Source organism: Pseudopodoces humilis, chromosome 13 (genome assembly GCF_049639895.1).
Source record: "Pseudopodoces humilis isolate 2021_Gansu_Grassland_sample_001 chromosome 13, ASM4963989v1, whole genome shotgun sequence".
Classification (NCBI taxonomy): Eukaryota; Metazoa; Chordata; class Aves; order Passeriformes; family Paridae; genus Pseudopodoces; species Pseudopodoces humilis.
Window position 1 is genome coordinate 8,559,665 of NC_142212.1, and position 21,336 is coordinate 8,581,000.

The 21,336-nt window shown below is 38.0% G+C and overlaps 2 protein-coding genes across 12 annotated transcripts in view; one reads left to right on the forward strand and one right to left on the reverse strand.

The window, feature by feature from the left end:
• LOC106628138 (uncharacterized) lies at nucleotides 1-7,913 on the reverse strand. 3 transcript variants are annotated; one of them, XR_001331420.2, is made up of 4 exons: nucleotides 7,405-7,913; nucleotides 2,013-2,078; nucleotides 932-999; nucleotides 1-831 (listed from the first exon to the last, which is right to left on the reverse strand). XR_001331420.2 is itself a non-coding variant. In XM_088061749.1 (3 exons), exons 1-2 carry the CDS (start codon nucleotides 6,641-6,643, stop codon nucleotides 2,057-2,059), a joined length of 399 nt encoding a protein of 132 aa, XP_087917875.1. In that variant the 5' UTR covers nucleotides 6,644-6,710; the 3' UTR covers nucleotides 1-999; nucleotides 2,013-2,056. The 3 variants fall into 3 exon arrangements, 1 of the variants encoding a protein (XP_087917875.1); XR_015773651.1 differs by lacking the exon at nucleotides 7,405-7,913 and adding an exon at nucleotides 6,267-6,710; XM_088061749.1 differs by lacking the exon at nucleotides 7,405-7,913 and adding an exon at nucleotides 6,267-6,710 and having other exon boundaries at nucleotides 1-999.
• CCDC66 (coiled-coil domain containing 66) overlaps nucleotides 6,764-21,336 on the forward strand; it is a 21,839-nt gene continuing 7,266 nt past the window's right edge. For 2 of the 9 annotated variants that reach the window (XR_001331418.2, XM_005522118.3), the window contains exons 1-14: nucleotides 6,764-6,846; nucleotides 7,953-8,017; nucleotides 9,755-9,777; nucleotides 10,611-11,028; nucleotides 11,793-11,928; nucleotides 12,083-12,186; nucleotides 13,135-13,253; nucleotides 14,530-14,706; nucleotides 15,501-15,632; nucleotides 17,401-17,651; nucleotides 18,018-18,102; nucleotides 18,966-19,127; nucleotides 20,575-20,722; nucleotides 21,138-21,260. Coding sequence is in view for 1 of the 9 variants with exons in the window: in XM_005522118.3 (XP_005522175.2) it covers nucleotides 6,803-6,846; nucleotides 7,953-8,017; nucleotides 9,755-9,777; nucleotides 10,611-11,028; nucleotides 11,793-11,928; nucleotides 12,083-12,186; nucleotides 13,135-13,253; nucleotides 14,530-14,706; nucleotides 15,501-15,632; nucleotides 17,401-17,651; nucleotides 18,018-18,102; nucleotides 18,966-19,127; nucleotides 20,575-20,722; nucleotides 21,138-21,260 (1,987 nt within the window). In the remaining 8 variants the exon portion in view is untranslated. The other 7 variants (XR_015773645.1, XR_015773644.1, XR_015773646.1 and 4 more) reach the window with 7 other exon arrangements.

A 21,336-nucleotide genomic window follows, 5' to 3' on the forward strand; every position in this document is an offset into this window, starting at 1 on the left:
AGCTCAGAACATACCTTTCACTTTTCAGATATGATCCATTACAGTGTGAACACATGGTTTTACTTTCCCTCAGGGGTTCTTCTGAACAGTCCCTTTGCCCAAGTTCTAGCAATCAGAATGGTTCAGACTGAATAAGTTAAATCTTATCCCAAGAAGACAAACAATATAATACAAAGTGATAGAAATATAATTACTAGCATTCATTTGCCAAAGCTATAATTTTCTTCTTTATTTCTGCAGCTGGTTTAAGTTTGATTGCTTCAGTGCTTTCTCCTAGAATATCCTCTACATAAGATTTGTCCAAGCTCTGATGAACATTTCTCATTCAATGTATACAGTTGTTTTTATCTTAGGAGTTTTTAATTTATGGATGTTTTCTTTTTAAGGTAAGTTGCACTTTAAAAGTGTACGTACACAGAAGCAGAATAAAGAAGAGAGGGAATGTATAAGCCCTGAACAAGTGCTTGCTCAGAAAAAATTCAGTGGCTTGACCCATTTTTTGTACGCAGAGGATTTAACTTTCTCCCTCTTTTCTCCATTCCTTTGGTCTCTTAAAGAGGACATTCTCAATTTTTAAAGTATAATATAGTTTTATTTTATTAGTATTTAATTTTCCACAGTTTTTTCTGGTTTCATGAAAATCATTAATATTTGATAACAATTACAAACATATATCATTACTAGTTCAATTATTTGGTTGTTTTCTGTTGCTCTTGCTAAGGTTCTTCTTGTTTTTCATTTTGCTTTCATTGGTGTATGTTCCAATCCATACTTGATTTCTTGTGAGGACAGTTTCTTCAGTCCTCATACTGGACATTTATTTTATACCTGCTGTGAGATATTAATTTCATAACATTTAATGCTTCTGCTAGTAGTAAAATCTCACCAGTTCACATGGGCCAATTACTGTGCAGGAAGCTGAAGAACTCACCAGTGCCAATTTGATGTCTCTATCCAAAAGAAGGCTCCTTCAAGAAAAGTAGTAGAAAATTTGACAGCCTATTGGAATTTTATGAAGGGGAAAAATGGGAGAGAAAAAAAAAAAAAAATAGGCTTATTAACTTGGAGCAAAAACTCTGAGCTGTCAAAGGCTAATCCTGAGATGCTTGCCATGTCTTAATTAAACACAACATAGGCTGATAAAATGCAGAGAACCAACCTAAACTCCCTGCTGTACAGTGAATTTCTGCCTAGACATCAAAGACTACTTTGAATTCTCTGCAGCTTGCAAATTGTACTGAGCAGTTGTCAGATTTCTGCATAATGCATTTCAGTCAAGACTGCAGAAGAGACTCATTTGTAAGTATTTTGCAGGAGATGTTTTCCTGACAAAAAATGAAATGTTAAGTGGTAATCCTTGCTTTTATAGTGTTTAATTATAAACTACATCAAAATATATCTTTAGGGGAACAAAAAGACGATACACTGTTCCAAAGGAACACTCGTCCATCCCCACTTAGTAAGCTGATCATTTTTAATTTAATTTTTTTTTAAATCCAAAGTTGACACTACATATTAGCATTATATAAATAGCACTCTAAACTCTCATTTCCAGAAAATACTGTGATTTTGATGCAAAATTTATTCCTTCCCAACATTTGTTGAGGAATATATTTGTAAGGAATATGACAACTTCATGTTTTGACAGTCACTCTGTATTACAGTAAATGACAATGAGGTTTTGTTTCTTTGCTAGTAAGAATGTAAAAAGAAAACTTGGTAAAAATCTGCAGTTCCTCAGGTTCTTAACTTAGACCACAATCCATTCTTTTCTTGATTACCTTTTGCCTTACCATACATAAGTTCTACACTTTATACCGCTCTATCGTAACTCTACATAGAAATCCTTTTTTAGTCACATAAACATTTAAATAATTTTTGTGATGGATTTGAGACCTTTTTTTCAGTTAAAATTTCCATGTGAAGAAACAGTACAGGAACTGACTATGAGGAGAACTATGGCTTTGGAAGTTTGAAAGTGCTGTGCACAAACAGATATGCAGCAACTATACCTGTCCTTTTGATGCAGAATGAAGCCTTTTTGGGAAAGATCCAGTTATGTAATCTCTGAATAATTCCTACAAACAAAGATGAGTGCAAAAGTTACCATTCTTAGGTGTACAGGAGATACCCAAATACACAAAATAATTCACAATACTTATGTCAAATGCTATAAAGCCCAAGCAACCAATTGAAAGGCTTATCTCAAGGGGAAATTAAGATTTCTTGTTCTGATATGGTACAACTCCACTGGAGCAACAGCCTTTTTACCACCCATTGCTCTGACTGCAGCCCAATCAAACCCAGGCACTTGCATGTTATGAAAGAAAAAGACTGCTGCAGGTTTCAATTTACATAAATGTGGGTTGTTTACTCCCCAGTTTTTCCTCACAGTTGAATGTTGTTCAGTAATATATATGCAGTAAAAACATATTTTCTTTACATTCCTTATGTGTTTCTTGGTGGCCTAAGCTGTGCATATTTGAGAATATAAATATAAATATATATATATATATACTCCACAAACAGGTTATGCAAACAATGCCCATGTACACAATCTCAAGGACAGCTATCATTTAAATCCATCTGTATGAAGGAAGGAGATGTGCAAAACCGCAAAACTACTGAGAACAAAAGCATGGTATGGGTGGCCTGCACATTTCTTGGCAACAAAGGCAGGTTTCAGAAACTGAATTCCTCTCCTACAGAGGAATGTATTTCAGAAATATTCTAGTGTTTATAAACTTCTCAGTATATAGAGAGTATCTATGATATCAGATATAAAGACTAATTTATGGACATCACATAAGCCCCTGTTTGGAATTATAGTTTTGAATCAGAACATGCAGTCCTGTGTCAACTGGAGTATCAAAAACCAAATTATTTTCTTTAAATATTTTTTTTATTTTACCACTCAGTTTATTTGGCACACAGATCACACGTTCATTCCATTAATCATCAAGTGTGTGCTGGCTAAAGATTAACATCATCTCATGCTGGCATTTGATTGCATTCAGTTGCTAGTTACTCTTCATCGTGTTGCTTTTTCAGGAAGCAATCAAGGAAAGAAGTCTAAAAACTTCCATTTGCATTATCTAAAACGTATTGGAAGCAAGGCCAAAACTGTTTACGTTTCCCATTTAACTCCAGAAGCCCTGAAAGCTATGTATGAATTTGAAACTTTAAGGACACTCCTGATTTACTTTACAGCAATGGCTGAGTAGAGAAACTACATACAAGTATTAAGAGGAAAGATAATGATTTCTGCCCATCACTGTGAGGTATAAGGATACACTTGCTATGAAAGTCACATTATTCTGAGAAGGTCTGGGAATCCCTTCCTCCAGAAATAAGGTAAAAAACAGAAATTAATGACTCAAACCACATTAGCAGCATATTCAACTTTTTAAAAACACTTGCCCATGCAGCAACAAGGCCAAATACAAATCTGGCTACATTCCATATGCAAGCCCCAAAGAAATGTATTGGGAGACCCTCTCAGCTGCATTTGCACTGTAAATACATTAGGAAACTGAATTCCAGGCCAAAGCCCCATGGTTCCAGCTTCCACAAGGCATCATCAACAGTGTTCAATTTAATCATTGTGCCAATCCATTTATCCACCTAGAAAATAAATACAACCAATCTGAGTGGGGCTCTCATGAGTTAAGTGATTGAAAAATCAATGTGATTTGTTCTCTTAAGTCAATTAAGACCAGATATTAATGGTATTTATGTGTCTGGAGATGAAGACAGACACCTGATGGGGCTTTTGTAACACCTACCTCCCACTGAAATCTCATCCTCTTACCTTGCTTATATGAGCTATTAAAAAGTTTAATTAATGAGTGATTGAAGTGCTTGTATTGTGTTTCATGATCCTCAGGAGAAATTCATGTAGCCTGAAAACATTTTATTCAGTCTTCTAGAATGATAAATCAAGGACTTGGGAATGCTGGTGATTATCAGGAAATGAAATAGAGCCTGGTAATGCTTTTCCTGCAAGCACTGCAACAGCCCTTGCATTATAGAAACAAGTTTATCTCCTCTATTCTCCTCTCTAAAGGTATAAGCACTGTAAATAATATCTCTGGACAAGCAGTAAAGGAAACGGTCTTTAGATTTCTTCATTTCAACTCCTATGCTGTCCATTATGTTGGATTCTAATAGCCACATGAAATTCCACAAAGAATCAGTAAATAAAACCACTAAAGGTAATTATAATATGGAAGCATGACAAGTTAGAAGGTAGTTAGTCCATGCAATCAGACTTACTGTCATGAACAGATATATTATCCATAGTTTGGAATGTGTGGCTAAAGAATCCAGTCCAAAATATTGAAATGCCAAATGATAATATGTAGATTCTGCAGCCACATATTACAAAAATATATGTCAGTTGGAGGCAATTAATTTCATGTCTTGTGGAAAGATACAGGGAAGATAAAACCAGCTTAAAGCTGGAGTTTTACTCCCTGATGCACCCTATGTTAGAAGTTTTAAATAAAATAGTTGTCTTAATTTTGAAAGGTTCCAATGAGTAACAAATATTTAAGGGTGAAAAAGCAGAAGCATTTTTTAAATGTATATCAGAACAGGTTTTATCTTCAAAGACTCCTTTGTTGGTTTTCAAAAAACATTTTAAATTACAGCTTGTAGGTAAGATTTCCATGCCCACAGAAGAAAATGTGTCAATTTATAGACTGCCTTAAAATTTGTGCTGTCTGCATTAGAGCACAATGTCCCCTCAGTGCAAGACAGGTAACTGGCCTGCTGAGGCACAGAGTATTCTTCTTTCCATCTTTGATAAATGCACACTTTGATGCAGTCCTTCTCCAATATGTAAACATTCCATAGGCACTCCTTGTGAAATTGCAGCTCTCTTAAAGGACTTGGGATATTTTTAGTCTTCTGCCTCTTAATGCAGGAATGACACATGACATTCCCAAGGCAGTCTGAAAGCAAAAAAGAAGTTACCTGGCCTTCATTGTAACAAAAAGCCAAGTGTGCAGTAATGGAATTAATACTTTTTACCATGTAGGAAGTCCTTTTACAAAATTTACTATCTGTTTATTTGCCAAAAAAATTTCTTTGTGTAGTGTTTTACCAAATGCCTGGAAGACTTGCCAGTTTTGAAAGATCCAGTTCCATATGTGTAGTACAAGTTTTGCAGGTAGTCTTGATTTGTCTACAAAGAACACAGCTGTTTTTTACCCAAGTTCTGAAACCACCAATCAACTACCATCAGCTTTTTGAAAGAACATATCACTTGCCTAGCAAAACACTAATAATTTACAAAATATAAAAAGAAATCTAAATGGACCATGAAACTTGTTTTACAGTCCTTATAAGATGATTTTCTCTATGACAAAGTTTTGAAAAGATGCTTGAAATTGAAATATTGCCACCTGCTGTTTCTGACAAAAAGCAGGAGCCAGGTGTGGTTTGCTATCTTATTTAAAATTCTGCAGGTATAATGGAAATATATTAATTTAGGGAATCCATTGTGAAGCAGAGGGTGAAATCTCACTGCTTTTATCACCCATCTTGTATGTTCTGTGCTTCACAGGACTTCATAACCAGTGCACTATTGAGAAAAACTCCAGGCTTTCTGTTGTTTTCTTCCCTTGTTCTAGTCCCTAAATGAAAGTTTCAAAGACTTCTTAGGTGATGTATAGATAAGCACCAAACAATAAGCTGCAAAGCAATATTTAGAGGGATAAATTAATAATTTTGTCTGATGAGTGATAATTTTATAGAAATACAAGCAGAGCAGTTCAGAGATTTTGTGCACACAATAAACTCCACCTCAACTGCCTACTGCTCAATTATTGCTTCATTTTCTGTGCAATCTCACAAGGGCAGCACTTCTCTTACCTTCAGCTGAAGAACACACCAGAGGATCTGCCCCTTTATCTATGGTACCCTTGGCAAGATAAAATTAACCACATCTAGAAGCAACACTATTCCAGACAGATCTTGAGGTCTTAACCTCCTTTGAAATAACGGAATTCAGTAAGCATTTGGCCTTAGGCATAAGCCTAAATGCCATCTTGAATAGTAAAATAACGGGCTCTGAAGCATTTTATTGAATCTGACTATACTCTTTAATACAACTAAATCCTCCTTTGCAAAACGTAGATTCGTTTCATTTACAGGTTTACGAGTCCCATTATTCCAGGTGTATACCCACGCAACAGCAGTGCTCAGCCTCCAGCTCCTAAAACGCACTTCTCGAGTATCACAAACCACCCAGGAACACGCACCAGCGCCTGCAGCGCGGTGTGGGAAACCAGCAGCCCAGTGGCGATCGCCAAGGGCCGGAGCGTGATGCAGAAGCCGGGCCGAGCCGGGACACGGCAGCCAGAGCGACGGGACGGCTCCTAGCGGGGCACGGCTCCGCCGCTTCGCTCGGCAGCTCTCTGCCCTTCGCTCCCGCCCGGCCCCGGGCCCGGGCGGTGTCTCGGCTCCTCCGTGCTCGGCTGCCCCGGCGCTCCCTGCTCAGCTTCATTGCGCTCTCTTCTCTCCGGACTCCGCAGTGCCGAGAGAGCCGTTCTGGCCCCCACTTCCTCCGCAGCTCTCGAGCCCGGGGATAATCGCCCGCCAATTGTTTGGCAGCCTCAGCGGGGCTGCGAGATGCCATCCCCCGGTACTCCGGGCTCGGGGGGCGTGCGGGCCCTCATCCTCCGCACTCCCGGCCGCACCGCCCCGCAGTGCTGCGGATGCTCATTGGTGGAGGCCCCCCGCGGGCAGCCAATCGGCGCGCGGCTCCTTCAGCGGGGCGCGGGGCTGAGGGAGGGAGATGCGCGGGGCTCCGCGGCCGCCGGGCAGCGCCATGGACCTGGGGTAAGGGCGGGCAGCGCCAGGGACCTGGGGTAAGGGCGGGCAGCGCCAGGGACCTGGGGTAAGGGCGGGCAGCGCCAGGGACCTGGGGTAAGGGCGGGCAGCGCCAGGGACCTGGGGTAAGGGCGGGCAGCGCCAGGGACCTGGGGTAAGGGCGGGCAGCGGGAAGGGGCGGGCCCGGCCCCGCCGAACGCGTCGGTCCCGCGCCAGGGCGCGCAGTGCCTCGCAGCTGAGGGAACGGGAGTGATCTGCGGGGCAGAGCCGGGGACTAGCAGCCGTTCCCGTGGGAGGGCCTCGGGACGGGCTCTGGGAAGCGGTGGAGGGGGCGGGATGCCCGGGATTCCGGCAGAGCGAGGTCAGCGCGCACCCTCCGCGGTCCCCGCCGGCTGCGACACAAAGCGGGACGGGGCCGGGCCGGGCGGCAGCTCCGCTTATTGAAGTGCCCCTTCTAAGGTGCCCCTTAGAAAGTTGCGTGCGAGCTCGAACTGCGCTGGATTTTTTCCTTGTTAACGTTTCTATAACGAAGTGTGAAGATAAAGTGTTACAACTTGGAGCGCTTACCGTCATGTCGGATTGTCCCAGCGCACGAAGAAAGACAGAGAGCTGGGTACTTATACCGCCACGTTTTTCTCTTCTCGTAAACGCTTGTAACAGCGCTTGTTCCACTTGCAAAGGTGAATTGTGAGCGGAAGCACAGCCAAAGGCTGTTTCCAGAATACAGCTCTGCTTTGTGATCGGCGCTGGTGTTCTGGGAGATTTGGATAGAGATTTGTGTGGCGCCCAGTTTATATTGTTGGATTATTAAATTCTTGAGGAGTATTGCTCTGTATAACGATACTGAATGCTACCTTTAATGTTTTTTTGCAACATGCCAATCCATTTTTTTTTCCAGTGTCAATAAAACTACCCTCTTCAAAACACGTTGATTTCTTTGTTTTAAGTAACTTCTCAAAACATAGTTTGGGATGTGAAGGACCATCTGGAACAACAGTAAATACTGTGTACAGTACAATACAATTGTACTCAATTGTTCTTGTTATTAATGTAAAAATCTTACCGTTATCACGTTACTTAATATTTCAGATTCCCCTCTCTCTCTCGTTTTACAGTGATGGACTGAAGCTCAAAACTGAAGTGCTGGATGGAAAGCCTAGGCTAATTTTAGCTTCTTCTGGTATTTTCTTAATTATTTATTTCAAGTAATCTTTAAAGCTTCTTGAAGTTAAACCTACTATCCAAGAGACATAAAGGCCATCTTTCCTGAAATATTTTTCAGATTAGGATTGTTATTTACAAGTCCTCTCTCTCACCAGCTCGGTTCTGAACAGTAGGTTGATAATGAATTCTGAATAGTCTGTGTACCAGGGAACAGCTTGCAAATAGTCTCCACTGCTTAGATTATCATTGAAACAAAAAGTTAAGTGCTATTGTGTATCAACTGGCATAACTTGATATTTTCTGTAACTTTATAGCATATTACTTGCCCTGATAAAAGAGGCTTAATAACTGCTTAATCTACACAGCATATCATTGCAATCACATTTTTAAAGTAGCTTTGGTATTTCTGATTATAATTTTTAATTTTCAATAAGCAGTTTATTTAGGCCAAATCTCACTACTACCATCTGAGATATAATGGAAAAACCTATGTTGGTAATTAAGTGTTAATAAACTCTGTTTCTATGATTTGTCAGTCATATGTCTCTGCAATAAATTCTTTTTTTGTGATTTGTCAGACATACATTTCTGCACAAGTCTGCTTTTCCTAAAGTGTTCTACATAGTCAGGATACAGAAATTCTCCATTAAATGCCATTTAAGTTATATTTTGTTTTCTGCATTTACCAGACAGCTGCCTAATTAGACATTATGTGGTGTTTTTCTTATAAATGACCAGCCAGACTTGCCAATCCATGAAGCAATATAGCCAGTTTATTAATTTGTTCAATAAGAGGGTGAGCAATGACAGCGCTGAGTGCGCAGGGGTGTCCACCCCAAGCAACGCACAAATTCATGTCTCCAACAGTAGTCTCTTATAAATTATACGCACATCACTTCTTCAAATTTTCATTTATTTTCTACTTGCTTTTCTTCATAATCAGCAGTTGTGGTTTTTGAAGATCTGTTGGGCAGGTGGTCTGAGATGATCTTTTGATGTCTCTTCAGTTTCCCATTCTTTCTTTAAAATGTCTTTTTTCCACTAGCATTATTTTTGGTTATACAGTTCATTTAAGCAAGCATATATATATTCTTAGTCAGCATACATTTTGCAAGCTGCTACTGGAGGTAGCTTTTCTCTTTTACGCAGAAAAAAAATCAAAGTAAATAGCTATGTATGCAGGATTTCCTGAGTACCACATTCCCTCTATTAATATTAGAACATTCTTTATTCATAAGTATATTGAACATGGTACTTGCTATTTTTGAGATTACTACACTCTAAGGATGTGAGTTAGAAGACTGAAGAGTAATTCAGGACACAGGTGTGGGAGTAATGGAGACAAACAAGAACATGGAACCAAAGAAGGCATTATCTGAGAAACACTGAATAGCAGGGGAAGGTCAGACTGGCACAATAATTTTATTAGATGTGTATAAAACCATACAGGTTTTTTTTTACAGGAAATAGTTACTGAAATATATCTAATTTTTTTTTTCAATGTACTTTTGAAGTGTGTATACTGAAATAAATAAAAATAAGTAAAGTAATCAGGGAAGATGGTATGGGGAAAGTACTTTCCCCCTGGTTTACACAAATCAGATTAATATAATTTTTACTAATTTCTATAATTTCTGTAATTAACTGATTTTTAAAATTAACTATAAAGTTTCACTAATTTCTCAAGATTGTTTTTCAGGAACAAGTTGTTATTAAATATTTCTTTCATATGTTTGTGTTTGTTTCCCAAAAGATAAATCAAAGCCTGCCATGAAGGTAAGTGTAAAATCCTTAGAACACACAAATTCATTATTTGTTAACAGAAAATTTGAGAAATTGAACTGTTTAAATATTTGTAATCAATTATATTTATGAAAGAGAAATATGTGCTTATGAGTCCCTTCTAACTTGAGATACTCTGTTATTTCTCAGATTTATAATAGCTGTTCAAAAGGATGAATTAAAAGTTTTGTGACTATTTTTACCTTTTCAAAATGCTTTAGTTTTCTTGGCCAAGTTAGAGCAGCAGAGGGAATCACCTAAATCAGAAACCTTTCAGTCCTTAAAGGAATTCTGGTAAAACAGAGGTCTGAAGTGTGTTTAATTTCAAGTTTGGTCATACACGTTGTCTCTGAGTAAACTAACTTGTGGTGGGTTTTGGGAAGGAGAAAATGCAGAAAAAGGTTCCAATACGCAGGAAATAATTGCAAGTTTGCACCAAGGACCTTGGAAAGGAGAAATCTTTAATTCAGAAAAATCAAGGTTGAAATACTGCTGCATGGTGAAAACATGTACCTATCGGGTGCAAGGCTTCAGAAACACCAAAGTAAAGCAGAATTAATACTTGTTAATTCTTTTAAATGTCATGCTACTTAAAGTTGTTATTCGTACTGTCATTTTGAAGTACTCAAATTCAGGTGCTGTGTCCTCTTCCAGAGTATTCCTGGTATTCATTAAGATCTTTCATTAGCTTATACAGAGTTTCTACATATGGAACAGAAAAGAAAAATTATACTTATTTTCCTTGTTTCTTGAATATTGTTTTCATTTTTTACAGATGCTTTTTTTTCCCTTATTTAATAGATGGTGAAATCTTTTTACTTTAACAGATGGGTAATAAAGCCAGAGCACCTAAACAGGCATTGAGAGTAAAGCACACTGGGCTCATCTTGAAGCCAACACAAAATGCTTGTATCAAGCAGGAAAATTTAACAAAGCCAAGGAGTGAATCAAGCTTATCAATGACAAAAGCTGAAAAACTGCAAGTTGATAAACGCTCCTCACATGAAGGCACAACTAAAGGTTACTCTTTGATCTTCCAAAGAGATAAGACAAACAGATATCCTGATTCAGAGGATCCTAGTATTGTGAAAAAAACTAAACACAAACCTCAAGCCCCACATGTATCAGCTGAAGACTTAAAAAGTTTGGTGTGTTTAACACAAGCAGAGCTTCAACAGATTTTGATGATTGTTAAAGAAGGAAGAAGCATCTCTGAGACTCATAATGAAAAGCAAGAGGAAGTGGGTAAGATACCAGCCATTGGATGCATTTGTTTCATGGAAACTGAGCAAAATCTGAAAACTTAACTTTGAGTTGATAATTTATTTGCACATTGTAGAGATGTTACACTTACATTGGATGGTCTCAGACAAAGTACCATTTGCTATTACGGACATGACATTGTTACTGTGAGGAACCAAGCATTTCAGAATTAGAATAGTGAAAAAGGTTGTTTAATACGTTTCCAATATTCTGAAGAGCATGCCAGCAAGAAACGTTGTCACTATTCCACGCAAGTTAAGAACCATTTTACACTGGGGAGTGACACATAGAACTGCACTGTACCACTGCCCAAAGAGAAGGGCCCTTCTGGTTTGTGAAGAGTTCAGGCCATCCTCTGTGTCTCAAGAGCAGTTCTGCCATTTTCCTATGGCCAAAGATGAATGTGTCATTTCGCCTAACTGGACTATTAGTGCCAAACAGTATTTTTCTGTTTCCCTCCCCAGTTCTGCTACTCGGAAGTTTAAGAACCGTTGCTTATCTTCCTTTATTGCATCCTTCCTCCCCTTGGTGGATCTGTGGAGGGGGTCAGCTTTTTGCACAAAGAATAAGACATCCTGCAATTAATTAGAGTCCCAAACTCTGAGCCCTTAGCCCAGAATAAGTGATTATTGAGTCTAGCATTTTAAAAATACCCTGTGAAGGTGTAACTTATATGCCTTAACTATATAAGCAGGCGTGGTTTAGTGGTTATATTTACATTTATATATATTTATGTTCTACCACAGCTACTAATGAGGCATCAGAGGAAAATGTTATAGCATCACTCCAAAAAGACTGTGAAGTGTCCCCAGTTGCAGATGAAGCAAACTCTGATTCAGGCAGGAAACAAGAAGCACATCTTCAGCCAGGACAGAAAGTGATGTAGGTACATTTGTGTAACTGCGTACAAAAATTGTCTCCAATAAAGGTTTGTGTCAAATGTTCTTAATAACTTTAATATTGTTTATAAATGCTAATTAAAAAAATTTAACAGATCAGCTTTCTAGATAAAAATCTTCCCCCTCCTTTTTTCTAGAAAGGATTTATGGAAACCTGCTGACTTGTTTAGTACTTTGGGTGAAAGAGAAGGGGAGAAAGCCTTATTGGAATTTAAAAAGACCCAATGGAAGAAGGAATTAGGTATTTATGATGTATAAAATACATTTTTGATCAGTTTTTATTACACTCAGGATGCCAAGAAACTTGATAATCCTTATGCCCTTTTAAATTTACTTGTATCAGTACAGTTGCTACAAATTGAAAAGTAAATAATTCTCCAAGACAAGATTAAGATTCTTGAATTTCAGAAGTCTATGCCAAGATTATAAATTCTTGCAAGAAACATTTATTTGCCAATTAAGTATTATCTCATATAAATGTATTGTTATGCTTTGTATTTTAGGCACTACTTGCCAGCAGTTTTGTCACATTCTGACAGTAGTTGACAGCCATTATAGTTTAAAAAATTCATTTGTTTTTTAATGGGAACAGCACATCCCAATCTGCAAGCATGACTGAGTGTGTGAAATTGCAATTTGAACTTGAGACAGTTTGCAGTCCAGCCCCATCACCAGTCAAGGTGATGATATTAAACCAAAACTGTTTAATACAGTAGTAATCTCTCTCTGACAAATTAAGCTTTTTATGATTCACATGGAGGAGTGCTGTGTTTTGTTTTGAACTTGGATATAGGCCATTTGGTTTCAAAAAATGCATTAATTTATTCTGCATTGTCAGTAGCTTACATTATAGCTCCATTGGTTTTAATGATATTAAAGTAGTGCAAGACTGGTGTAACAAAATGGAGAGAGTTCATATACTTGGTTATTTGTTAGTTTTCCCTGGGAAATTGTTACTCTGGTGTTTTTTAGTCTTCTCAGACTCCCAAGTTACCTCTGCATCCCTGGGCATCCTCACTTTGCTCTGAAGAACAAGGTCATGACTGGTTGGTCAGACTGATTAATGACAACTCTCGTGTCCATTTCAGAGTCCAAGTAACAGGGGAGACATGCATTGCTGTCTTTTTAATTTTTTTTAATACAATAAAACTTAAATACTCTTACTAGAGTTTGATTTTGTTTGTTTAAGATGAACAGGTAGCATTGAAGAAGAAACTGAAAGAAACTTTGGAGGGAGAGGTGGGTTATTTCTGGGCAAAACTTGGCAGTAATAAAACCCATAAAGTGGAACCACCTGACCCAGACCAGGTAAGGCTGTCAATAAATACAAGAGCACAGTTTCCACAGCACTGATTTTATTTTCTGTACAAATCTTCTAGAATCCAATATTTGTGGTGCTTTAAGCCCTCTCAGGGCATGAATTGCTGCAGCTCCCTGGTCCACACTTGTTGCTCTAGTTTGTAACTTCTTAGCTTAAGATCTTTATAGCAGGAACAACCCAGTTTTGTCCCTCCATTTGGATTCCTGACTAAAAAGTGTAAATCTTTTCTTACTCTGTTTGGGGGAATAATCTCAACTGTAATTCCTGGCTGTATAATTATATACATTGTTCATGAGCTCTCACATATATTTGATTGCTTACATAATGGCCATAGCCAATATGACTTCTAGTTTTTTAAAAAGCTGTTATTCTGAAAACACTGTGTTAGATAAATACATTATACTCAAAAGAGACTTCTCCAGTGAAATTTATTGCTGTTAAGCAGAAGTTAGGATTGTATCTGCTATCATTTCTTACAGCAAAAGGAAATTGCACTTTTTTGTGGCACATGCAGCATTCCTAACCAAGTTTTGACTCTATCCCATGACAATTTGTTTTAATCTACATAATTGATAAATAGTGGATAAAAGATGCTTAGTTACAAATTCGGGCTGAGATGTTAATGAACAGCAGCTTCTAGAAGTATAATTTTGTTAACAAAGCAGGTGAACTAAATAAGTGTGATAAACAAAGCCCACTCCTCTTAATTTTTCAGAGTTTTAATAAATGATAAGGGACAAAGCATAAATCAAAAGTTACAGTGCTGGGTGCATGGCAGAGCCAGTGGCACACCCAGTTCCTCAGTCTGCAGGCTTTTATACTATTACAGTTGTATTACTTCCTCAAATGATTTTGCAGATTTATTTGGAGCTCATTGACTACAGTCTTGCTTCAGATTTCCGCAGTGTTTGCATAATTCAGTAGTTGCTGACATCAGCAGTCTAGGGTGGTCTTCTGATGCCACTTAAGCTTGGTACATTTCCTTTCATGGTCTTCTGCTCTCTGCTTAAGCTATCTTGGACATACATTTTGTAATAGTAGTAATCATCTTAAAATATATCTTTCACGAGCCTGCTTACATCTTGTGAAAGCCTTACTTCCCCTTTCACAGTGCTCACAAGCAATTCCAAATTTTACCGTACTCAAAAAGCACTTTAAAACTTACAAAAATTATTTGCAAACAACTGCAATTTGACAATTAAATAAATTGTAGCTACATAGCTGTGTATAACGTAAGTCTTTGAATGGTCCCTTTATTTGCAGACAGTGTTTCCAGCTGACTCAGTTCATGGCACTGAGGAAAGCTCTGCCTGTACAGCTGCTTTAGCCACCGAGGTTGATGGAGTTGCACTGAATGTTCCAAGAGCTCCAGCTGGGCAGTCTTCTGATTTCACTTCTTCTGACTTGCCAGCTGGCAGTTGTACCGCATTGGTTTTCAGGGTAAGATCTTAAATTGCATGCAGGAGTTTTTTTACTTATTTACGAACAACAAATGTTTGTCTCAATAAGTTCTTTTAAACTAGAAGAATTCCTTAGACCTTTTTGCTGTGCATAAATAACTATCTGAATGAATGTTTACCAAAATATCAATGCTTTGAAGACAGCATTTCCTTCAAGGCTGATGTGAAGAGCAGTACTAGAGGTGTGACATATAGTATTAATCAGTTTTTAAGTATGTGTTGAAGAAATGGAGAAGTGGAAACGTATATAAAGTAAAAGATATTGATGGCAGAAGGTTCAAGAAGTAAGTCTTAAGTTGTGCTGGTAGGCAGTGATTGAAGAGAGCTTTTTGTCAAGTGGCATTGGAAGTTCCCAGTGCCACTGGAGCTTGTTAAATAATACAGAGATCTGTTAAGAAGCAGAAACAGAAGAATGGAGATGGTAGCTCCTTAATTTGAGACAGATCACTGCTAATTAGATTGTCATGCTGAATCTACATGGAACACAGACTGAGCAGTGAACCATGGGAAGAAAAAGGGATTTCTACTTGTGATACAAATAAGTACAGTTTTCTGGAGTGAGAGATGGATGGGTCAAGTTAGAGTAATACTCAGAACTCATCCATTGGCAGTCTGACACTTGCTACAGTTACAAACTTACATCCTTTCATTGTGTGAAAGAAAGGCCCAGTTTTGCTCACCAACCAAAGGCAGAACTTTCTGTCAGGTCTTTTTTATGTGGCTAGACAAGATACTTAATTTTTTGTAAAAAAACTAGCAGTTATCTTATTTCAGGAAGCTGTGCCACAGGAGCAACCTTTTAGTGCTTTGAAACATGAGCAACAGAAGAAGTTGCTTGAAGAGTTGGACAAACAGAAGGAAGAAGCTAAATTGCAAAAAATAGAAGAAAAACTTAATTTATCAAAGGTATCTGTGGTTTAGAGGGACAATTTGAAATAAAAGAAGGCTTTCTCTATTTATTTTTTTTAAGAAATAAAAAATGTAATTAAATGAAGTGGCAGCAAAGTTTCTGTAGTTTTCTGTATGTCCAGGTTTTCACCATAAGGATGCACTTGAGTGAACATTGAGCCAGTGGCTGTTGAGTATTTCAGTGTCTGGTGTGTTAAAGTGCTTACTGCAGGGATGGAGACAGTGGTAGCATCACTGAGAATCAGGGAGAAAATAAAATCCTCTAGCACTGTATTTAAAGTGATAGAGAATCAGGCATTGCTTTATTTTCTGGCCAGGATGTGCCAAGGAAAATACTCCAAACACACACACTTTTGCATTATTTCCCCCCAAACTTTATACAGTCAAAACTCAATAGAGATGCAATGTTTTAAAGTTAATTGGTCCAGAGTTGAGCAACCCTCAGTATTCAGTTTCCTAGTGATAGTAAAAGATTTTAAAATCAGAGAAAGTTCGGGGAGTTAGAAAGTTAGGCTTGGTAGGCCCTGGGAAAATGTTAGGTCTTGTGCTTGCTAGATCGTGTGAAACTGCACCTGTGTAGTCAGTAAATGATAAATTATATCATTGTTAGATGTGATTAGACATAATTATTGTTTAAAGAATCATGAGAAACTATGTTAGGGGTTTGAGGGGGATCAATAGAAATCCATGCTTGGATGAAATCAATATATACAATAGAACAATGTAAGTTTAATAATTAATATGTAAGTTATATAATGATAAAATACCTTCAGCTCGAAACCAGGTCGGGTCAGATTTGGGTGTGTGTACCCCTGACACCCAGAGCTCTTTAATAAAAGCACCTACATATAATCATTCTGTGATTATGTGTTCCTGAACGCTAACACCATTGGATCTGAAGCTCCTGGCCTCCGAAGCTAAATAGATTTTCATGCAGCATCTGAGGGTAGATCAGGCCACTGATGTTTTGTTGATGTTCTGTTGATGGCCTTTTATCTTTCTGGGTATCTTTGGGCTACTCTCAGTCTGTTGGTATGTTTAGCCCATCTTCTTAGAGTGATGCTACATCTCCTAAAAAAACTAAAGGAAATTAATTTCCCCAAGGCAAAGTCAAGTCAAACCTAACTAGAGAGACAAAATAAAAATTTAAGTACAATGTGTCACAGTGATGCTAAAATCCTGTTTCTAGAAATATTTTTTTAATACACATACACACTCATGAAACTTTAAAAAAGTTAAAAAGCAAGCACTTCTCCAGAAAGTATTGAAGAAAATAGCCTTACCTTTTTTTACCCCACAAAGACAGCCTTGCTGCCAGGCCTGGTTACATACCTACACACAACACCAAGTCTTGTCTTTTCCTGTCTTGCTGAAGGGATCAGGCTTCCTTTGTAAGCTGAGTTTTTTAATGTGAAGGGGCTAGGAAAGGTTTCTTCATTAGCTGCCTTATTGTTAATTGGGTAGGTGTGCTGTGGAAGGAGGGCTGCAGGCACCTTTTCCTTTTTTTCATGAAAATGTAGTAGCAGTATGTTTGTGCTGACCAGGTATGGATCAGCATTATAATCTGTGATCTGACTTGCATTTTAAGTAACTGAGACACTTGTCTTCTCACTTAAGGCATTAACTGCTGTCTGCATTGTAGCTTTTCAAATGTTCCTGGTGTACAAAATGTGTATTGTGTTTTATTAACCACACTTATATAGAAAAATATAACTGAATGCTTTTTCTTTTTTGTTGTTGTTGTTGTTGCTTGATACCTATTTAGGCTGAAGAGCATGACAGATGGGAAATGCATTTTGATTCTTTTAAGAACCACTTAAGTGATAATGCACAACACCCCTTAAATGGAATGCACAGAAAGCCTGAAAGTCTTTCCCTGTCACCTGACCCCAAGGACTCGACTGCTTTCATTCACCATTTGTCACCTGCTGCTTTAGGCAACCTCATGCCCTTACAGAGGGGAACTGCAGAAAAAGCTGCTAAAAATGGTGCTTTGGAACAAAGTCAGAGAGTCAGGTGAGTGAGCTTTGTAAGCGTAATTATTTTCCCAGTTAGTACATTTCTTGTACCTCCTCAGAAATTAAAAAGAAAAAGAAAGTTGTTTACATTCATTTGGCTTTTGCTTTTTTTCAAATACCTATTGTGTCACTATTGAAAGGCAGAAGTGCTGGTATTGTTTATTGATGAAATTTACCACAAATAACCTTACTTTGTTCCTTCATGAAAAGGATCTCATAATCTATTAATTAATTTCTATATTAACTTAGAATTAACACAACAGAATAACCTCAATATGAAAATGAAATCTAAGTGATTCTAATTAAGAAAGTATTAAGGATTATTTTCTAATTATTAAAAACATTGACATGTCCGTTTTTTCAGTTTCCTCCGTTCCATGACGGCTCTGCTGGACCCTGCACAGATTGAGGAGAGGGACAGGAGGAGGCAAAAGCAGTTGGAACATCAGGTAGACTTTGTTTTTAAAGCCTCACACTTTTTTAATTATAAGACAGGATGAAAGGTAATATCCCATGAGTAAAGCAAGGATTATTATTAAAATTGATTATTATAATATATTAATAATATATTATTATTAAAGGATTTAATACCAAAAACCAGGGAGGCACTTGACTTTTATGCTTTAGATGACATGTGCATTGTTTGGCAGTATTTCCCTCAGTCAGACTCTGCAATTCTCTTTCAATATTTGCATGAGATTATGGGATTTATGTAACTGAATTCCTGCCTCAAAAAATGTACAGTTCAGTCTTTAGAGCTCTAGCAGGTTTGTGTGCATTTTCCTTCAGTCTCCACTGTTATAAGGAGGAGAAATCTGATATTTACAGATTCCCACTCCATGAACCTTTAGTTTTTTATCTACTTTACTGACATTTACCTAGCCTCTGTGGCACCCTAACAATATGTGTCTGCATGCTGGTGTCTCTAGCACGGTGTGAAGGAGTCTTAGTATAACTGTAGAGACTATTCTGATCACACTGCTACTCTGCTGGATCAAACCCCTGGATTACTGTACGTGCATAAGGTGAAAATCAGACCACCATCTCTTTATAAGAAAAAAATAAGTATTTTCTTAAACATAAAAAGCTCCTTTTTTCTGTCTGAGTATTTCATTTCAGACTGCCCAATTGAGCTGGCGGTTTTCCAGAAACAAAACCAGGAATGTTTGAAATAAATTGTCTTCGGGTTGTTTGTTTTTTTTTCACTTGTCCAAATCCAATTCTACACATACACAAAACTACACTAATAAATACCTTACAATATGTTAAATGTTATATCTCTTACTTTGCCCTTTTTTTCTGATCCTGCCAGAAAGCAATAATGGCTCAGGTGGAAGAAAAACGGAAAAAGAAGCAACTGGAGGAAGAGCAGAGAAAATGGGAAGAACAACAGGAAGAACTGCACCTGGCACGAGAAAAAGCACAACTGCAGAAACAGTTTGAAGAAGAAATGCTGAAACAAAAACAAAAGGAGGTGGGGTTTGCATTATGTTTGGTGCAAATAGTCTGTGATAACAGTGAATTTTGAGGAAAACAGTTCTTGTTCTCCACTTGCAAAATTTTGCTCAGCATTTTGAAAATGAAAATATCCAAAATGTAGTAATTTGAAATCAAAATTCTGCTTTCTTAATTAATAAATGTGCAACACCATAGAAGAATAAGGCCAGATTATTTTTTGAACAAGGGCCTTTTCAGGAAGAGAAACAATAAGAACTGGCACAAACAGAAATGAAGTTTTAAATAGTGCAGAAGCATCCATTTTAAAATGCAAATTTAAAATTAAAAAATACCTCAAAGTATGTGATCCAATTATTGTTATTGGTAACTTGATGCTTTTAAGGTGCTTCAGTACCATGAAGTTCATCTGAGTGAATGTGCTTTCAGTCTGAATTAAAGACTTCTTAGGATGTAGTCTGGAAAAGGCATTTCAAAAGTCATTCAAGCTCTCCATCTTTCCCCTGCATAGCTGTTGCTGAGCTTTACACAGTGCTTTCATATGAAAATTAAACCGAAGGTACATTTTCACCTTTGGTAAATACAGGTTTTGCATTTCTGTCTCTCCTTTAACCTCTGTGGAAGGTTAAACACTTGGTCTGATGTTTTGTTCTTCCTTTTGGCACAGTAGAGCTATTACTGTTTGCTTCCTCTTTGGAACAGTAGCAGATTCCATGGTGTCATAAGACAAGAAATAGTCTTCTCCAAAGCCTGCAGAAATGTGGATTCCTGATTTCTCTGCATTTCCTGTATGGAAATGTGTAGCATCTGGCTGCAGATGCTTGAACAGACTGGTTCAACATGAGGAAAGCCATCCTCCTCTGTAATTGCTCAGCTCCTTTGAAACATGTGACAGCACCAGTTGTTCTTTCCAACTGCAAATGCAGGAGAGAGTGGGATCAGCTCCTAATAACAGTTGGGAAATGCTGTTTTCCTTGGCCCAGTCTCCTGCACCTTGAACCCACTGAGTCAGGGAACTGTAACCCCCTGACATTTGCTGGGGAGCTTTTACTGGCTCATTCCCAAGCAAGGAGTAAGGTGGGGTTCATTACTTTTATTTAGGCTCCTTTCATTTCATTAAACCATATGTTACAGGAAGTCACAGATGGCTGACATCAGATGGCATCTAGTAAAAAGGAATTTATTATAAGAGAAATAAATATCCAGATAACTTGAAGGATCTAAATGCTCACTTTTTAATGCTAAGACTGAAGATCTTTCATTAGTACAGCAGAGGTTCTGAACTTAAAATCATAGAAATTATAGGTTATGTACTGTACTTACTCAACTAGTTTTAGTTTTGAAAAAAAAATACTTTCCCTAGATAAAAGTACATATAAACCTTGAGGGTTATAAGGTGATTAAATAATCCAGTTGATTTTATTCTCAAAATAAATAATGACATATTTACTTTTTTTTTTTTTAAGGAACTTGTAACTCTTAAAGCCAAAGAGCTTTATCAGACAATGGAGAAAGCTCAGGAATTAGCCCAGGGATCAAAACAAGAACAGCACATTCCAGACTTGTCTCAGAAGGCACATGACATTTCAGCACTTCAGAACAATCCTGGTGGTGGCAAGTATAAGTCTCACACCCCTGCGTGTTCCTTTTGTGGTTGAAAGCGAGTTTTTTCTGGGTTTGGGTGTTTTTTTTGGTTTTTGTTTCCCTGTCTGCATTTGAGTCTCAAACCAAATTGCATTACAATTTATTTACCTTTCAAACAAATAGAATTGTTACCTCCTATGGAAAATATTGTGCTTTAGTAAGTTTCAAATACTATATTACATAAAGGAAGAAATGCAGAGATATTGGGAGGGATGCACAGGCAAATTCAGACCAGTGTGCTGTCAGATATTCAGTGGAAAAGGAAGAGTATTGGGATTTGGACCAGAGCTCTCAGTATTGCTTTGGGCTCTAAAACACAACAGTCTGATAACTCTGTGGCAGTTGAACAGAGGTTACTAAATGGACCAACTTTACCACTTTTCAGGTGATACAGAGTTTGAAAACTGTAATTCTGGCATTTCAGCACAAAGTACTGATTTCGCTGATGGTGTGGAGAGTCCCCCTGAGCAGCAGGCTTCCCCTCGGAAGGACACGGCAGTGCAGACAGGTACAGAGCCCACACCTGAGTTACTCTGAGGGACCTCCAGACAGGCAGGGGGACCCTGTTTGTGAAACTGAGCCAA

What these genes read in the sequence shown, in the direction of transcription:
- LOC106628138 (XM_088061749.1), bottom strand. Translation starts at nt 6,643, where the DNA reads ATGGCATCTCGCAGCCCCGCTGAGGCTGCCAAACAATTGGCGGGCGAT. An exon ending in ACACCGCGCTGCAGGCGCTG is followed by an intron (nt 2,079 to 6,266) that starts GTGCGTGTTCCT and finishes CTTTGTTTGTAG; the next exon opens with GAATTATTCAGAGATTACAT.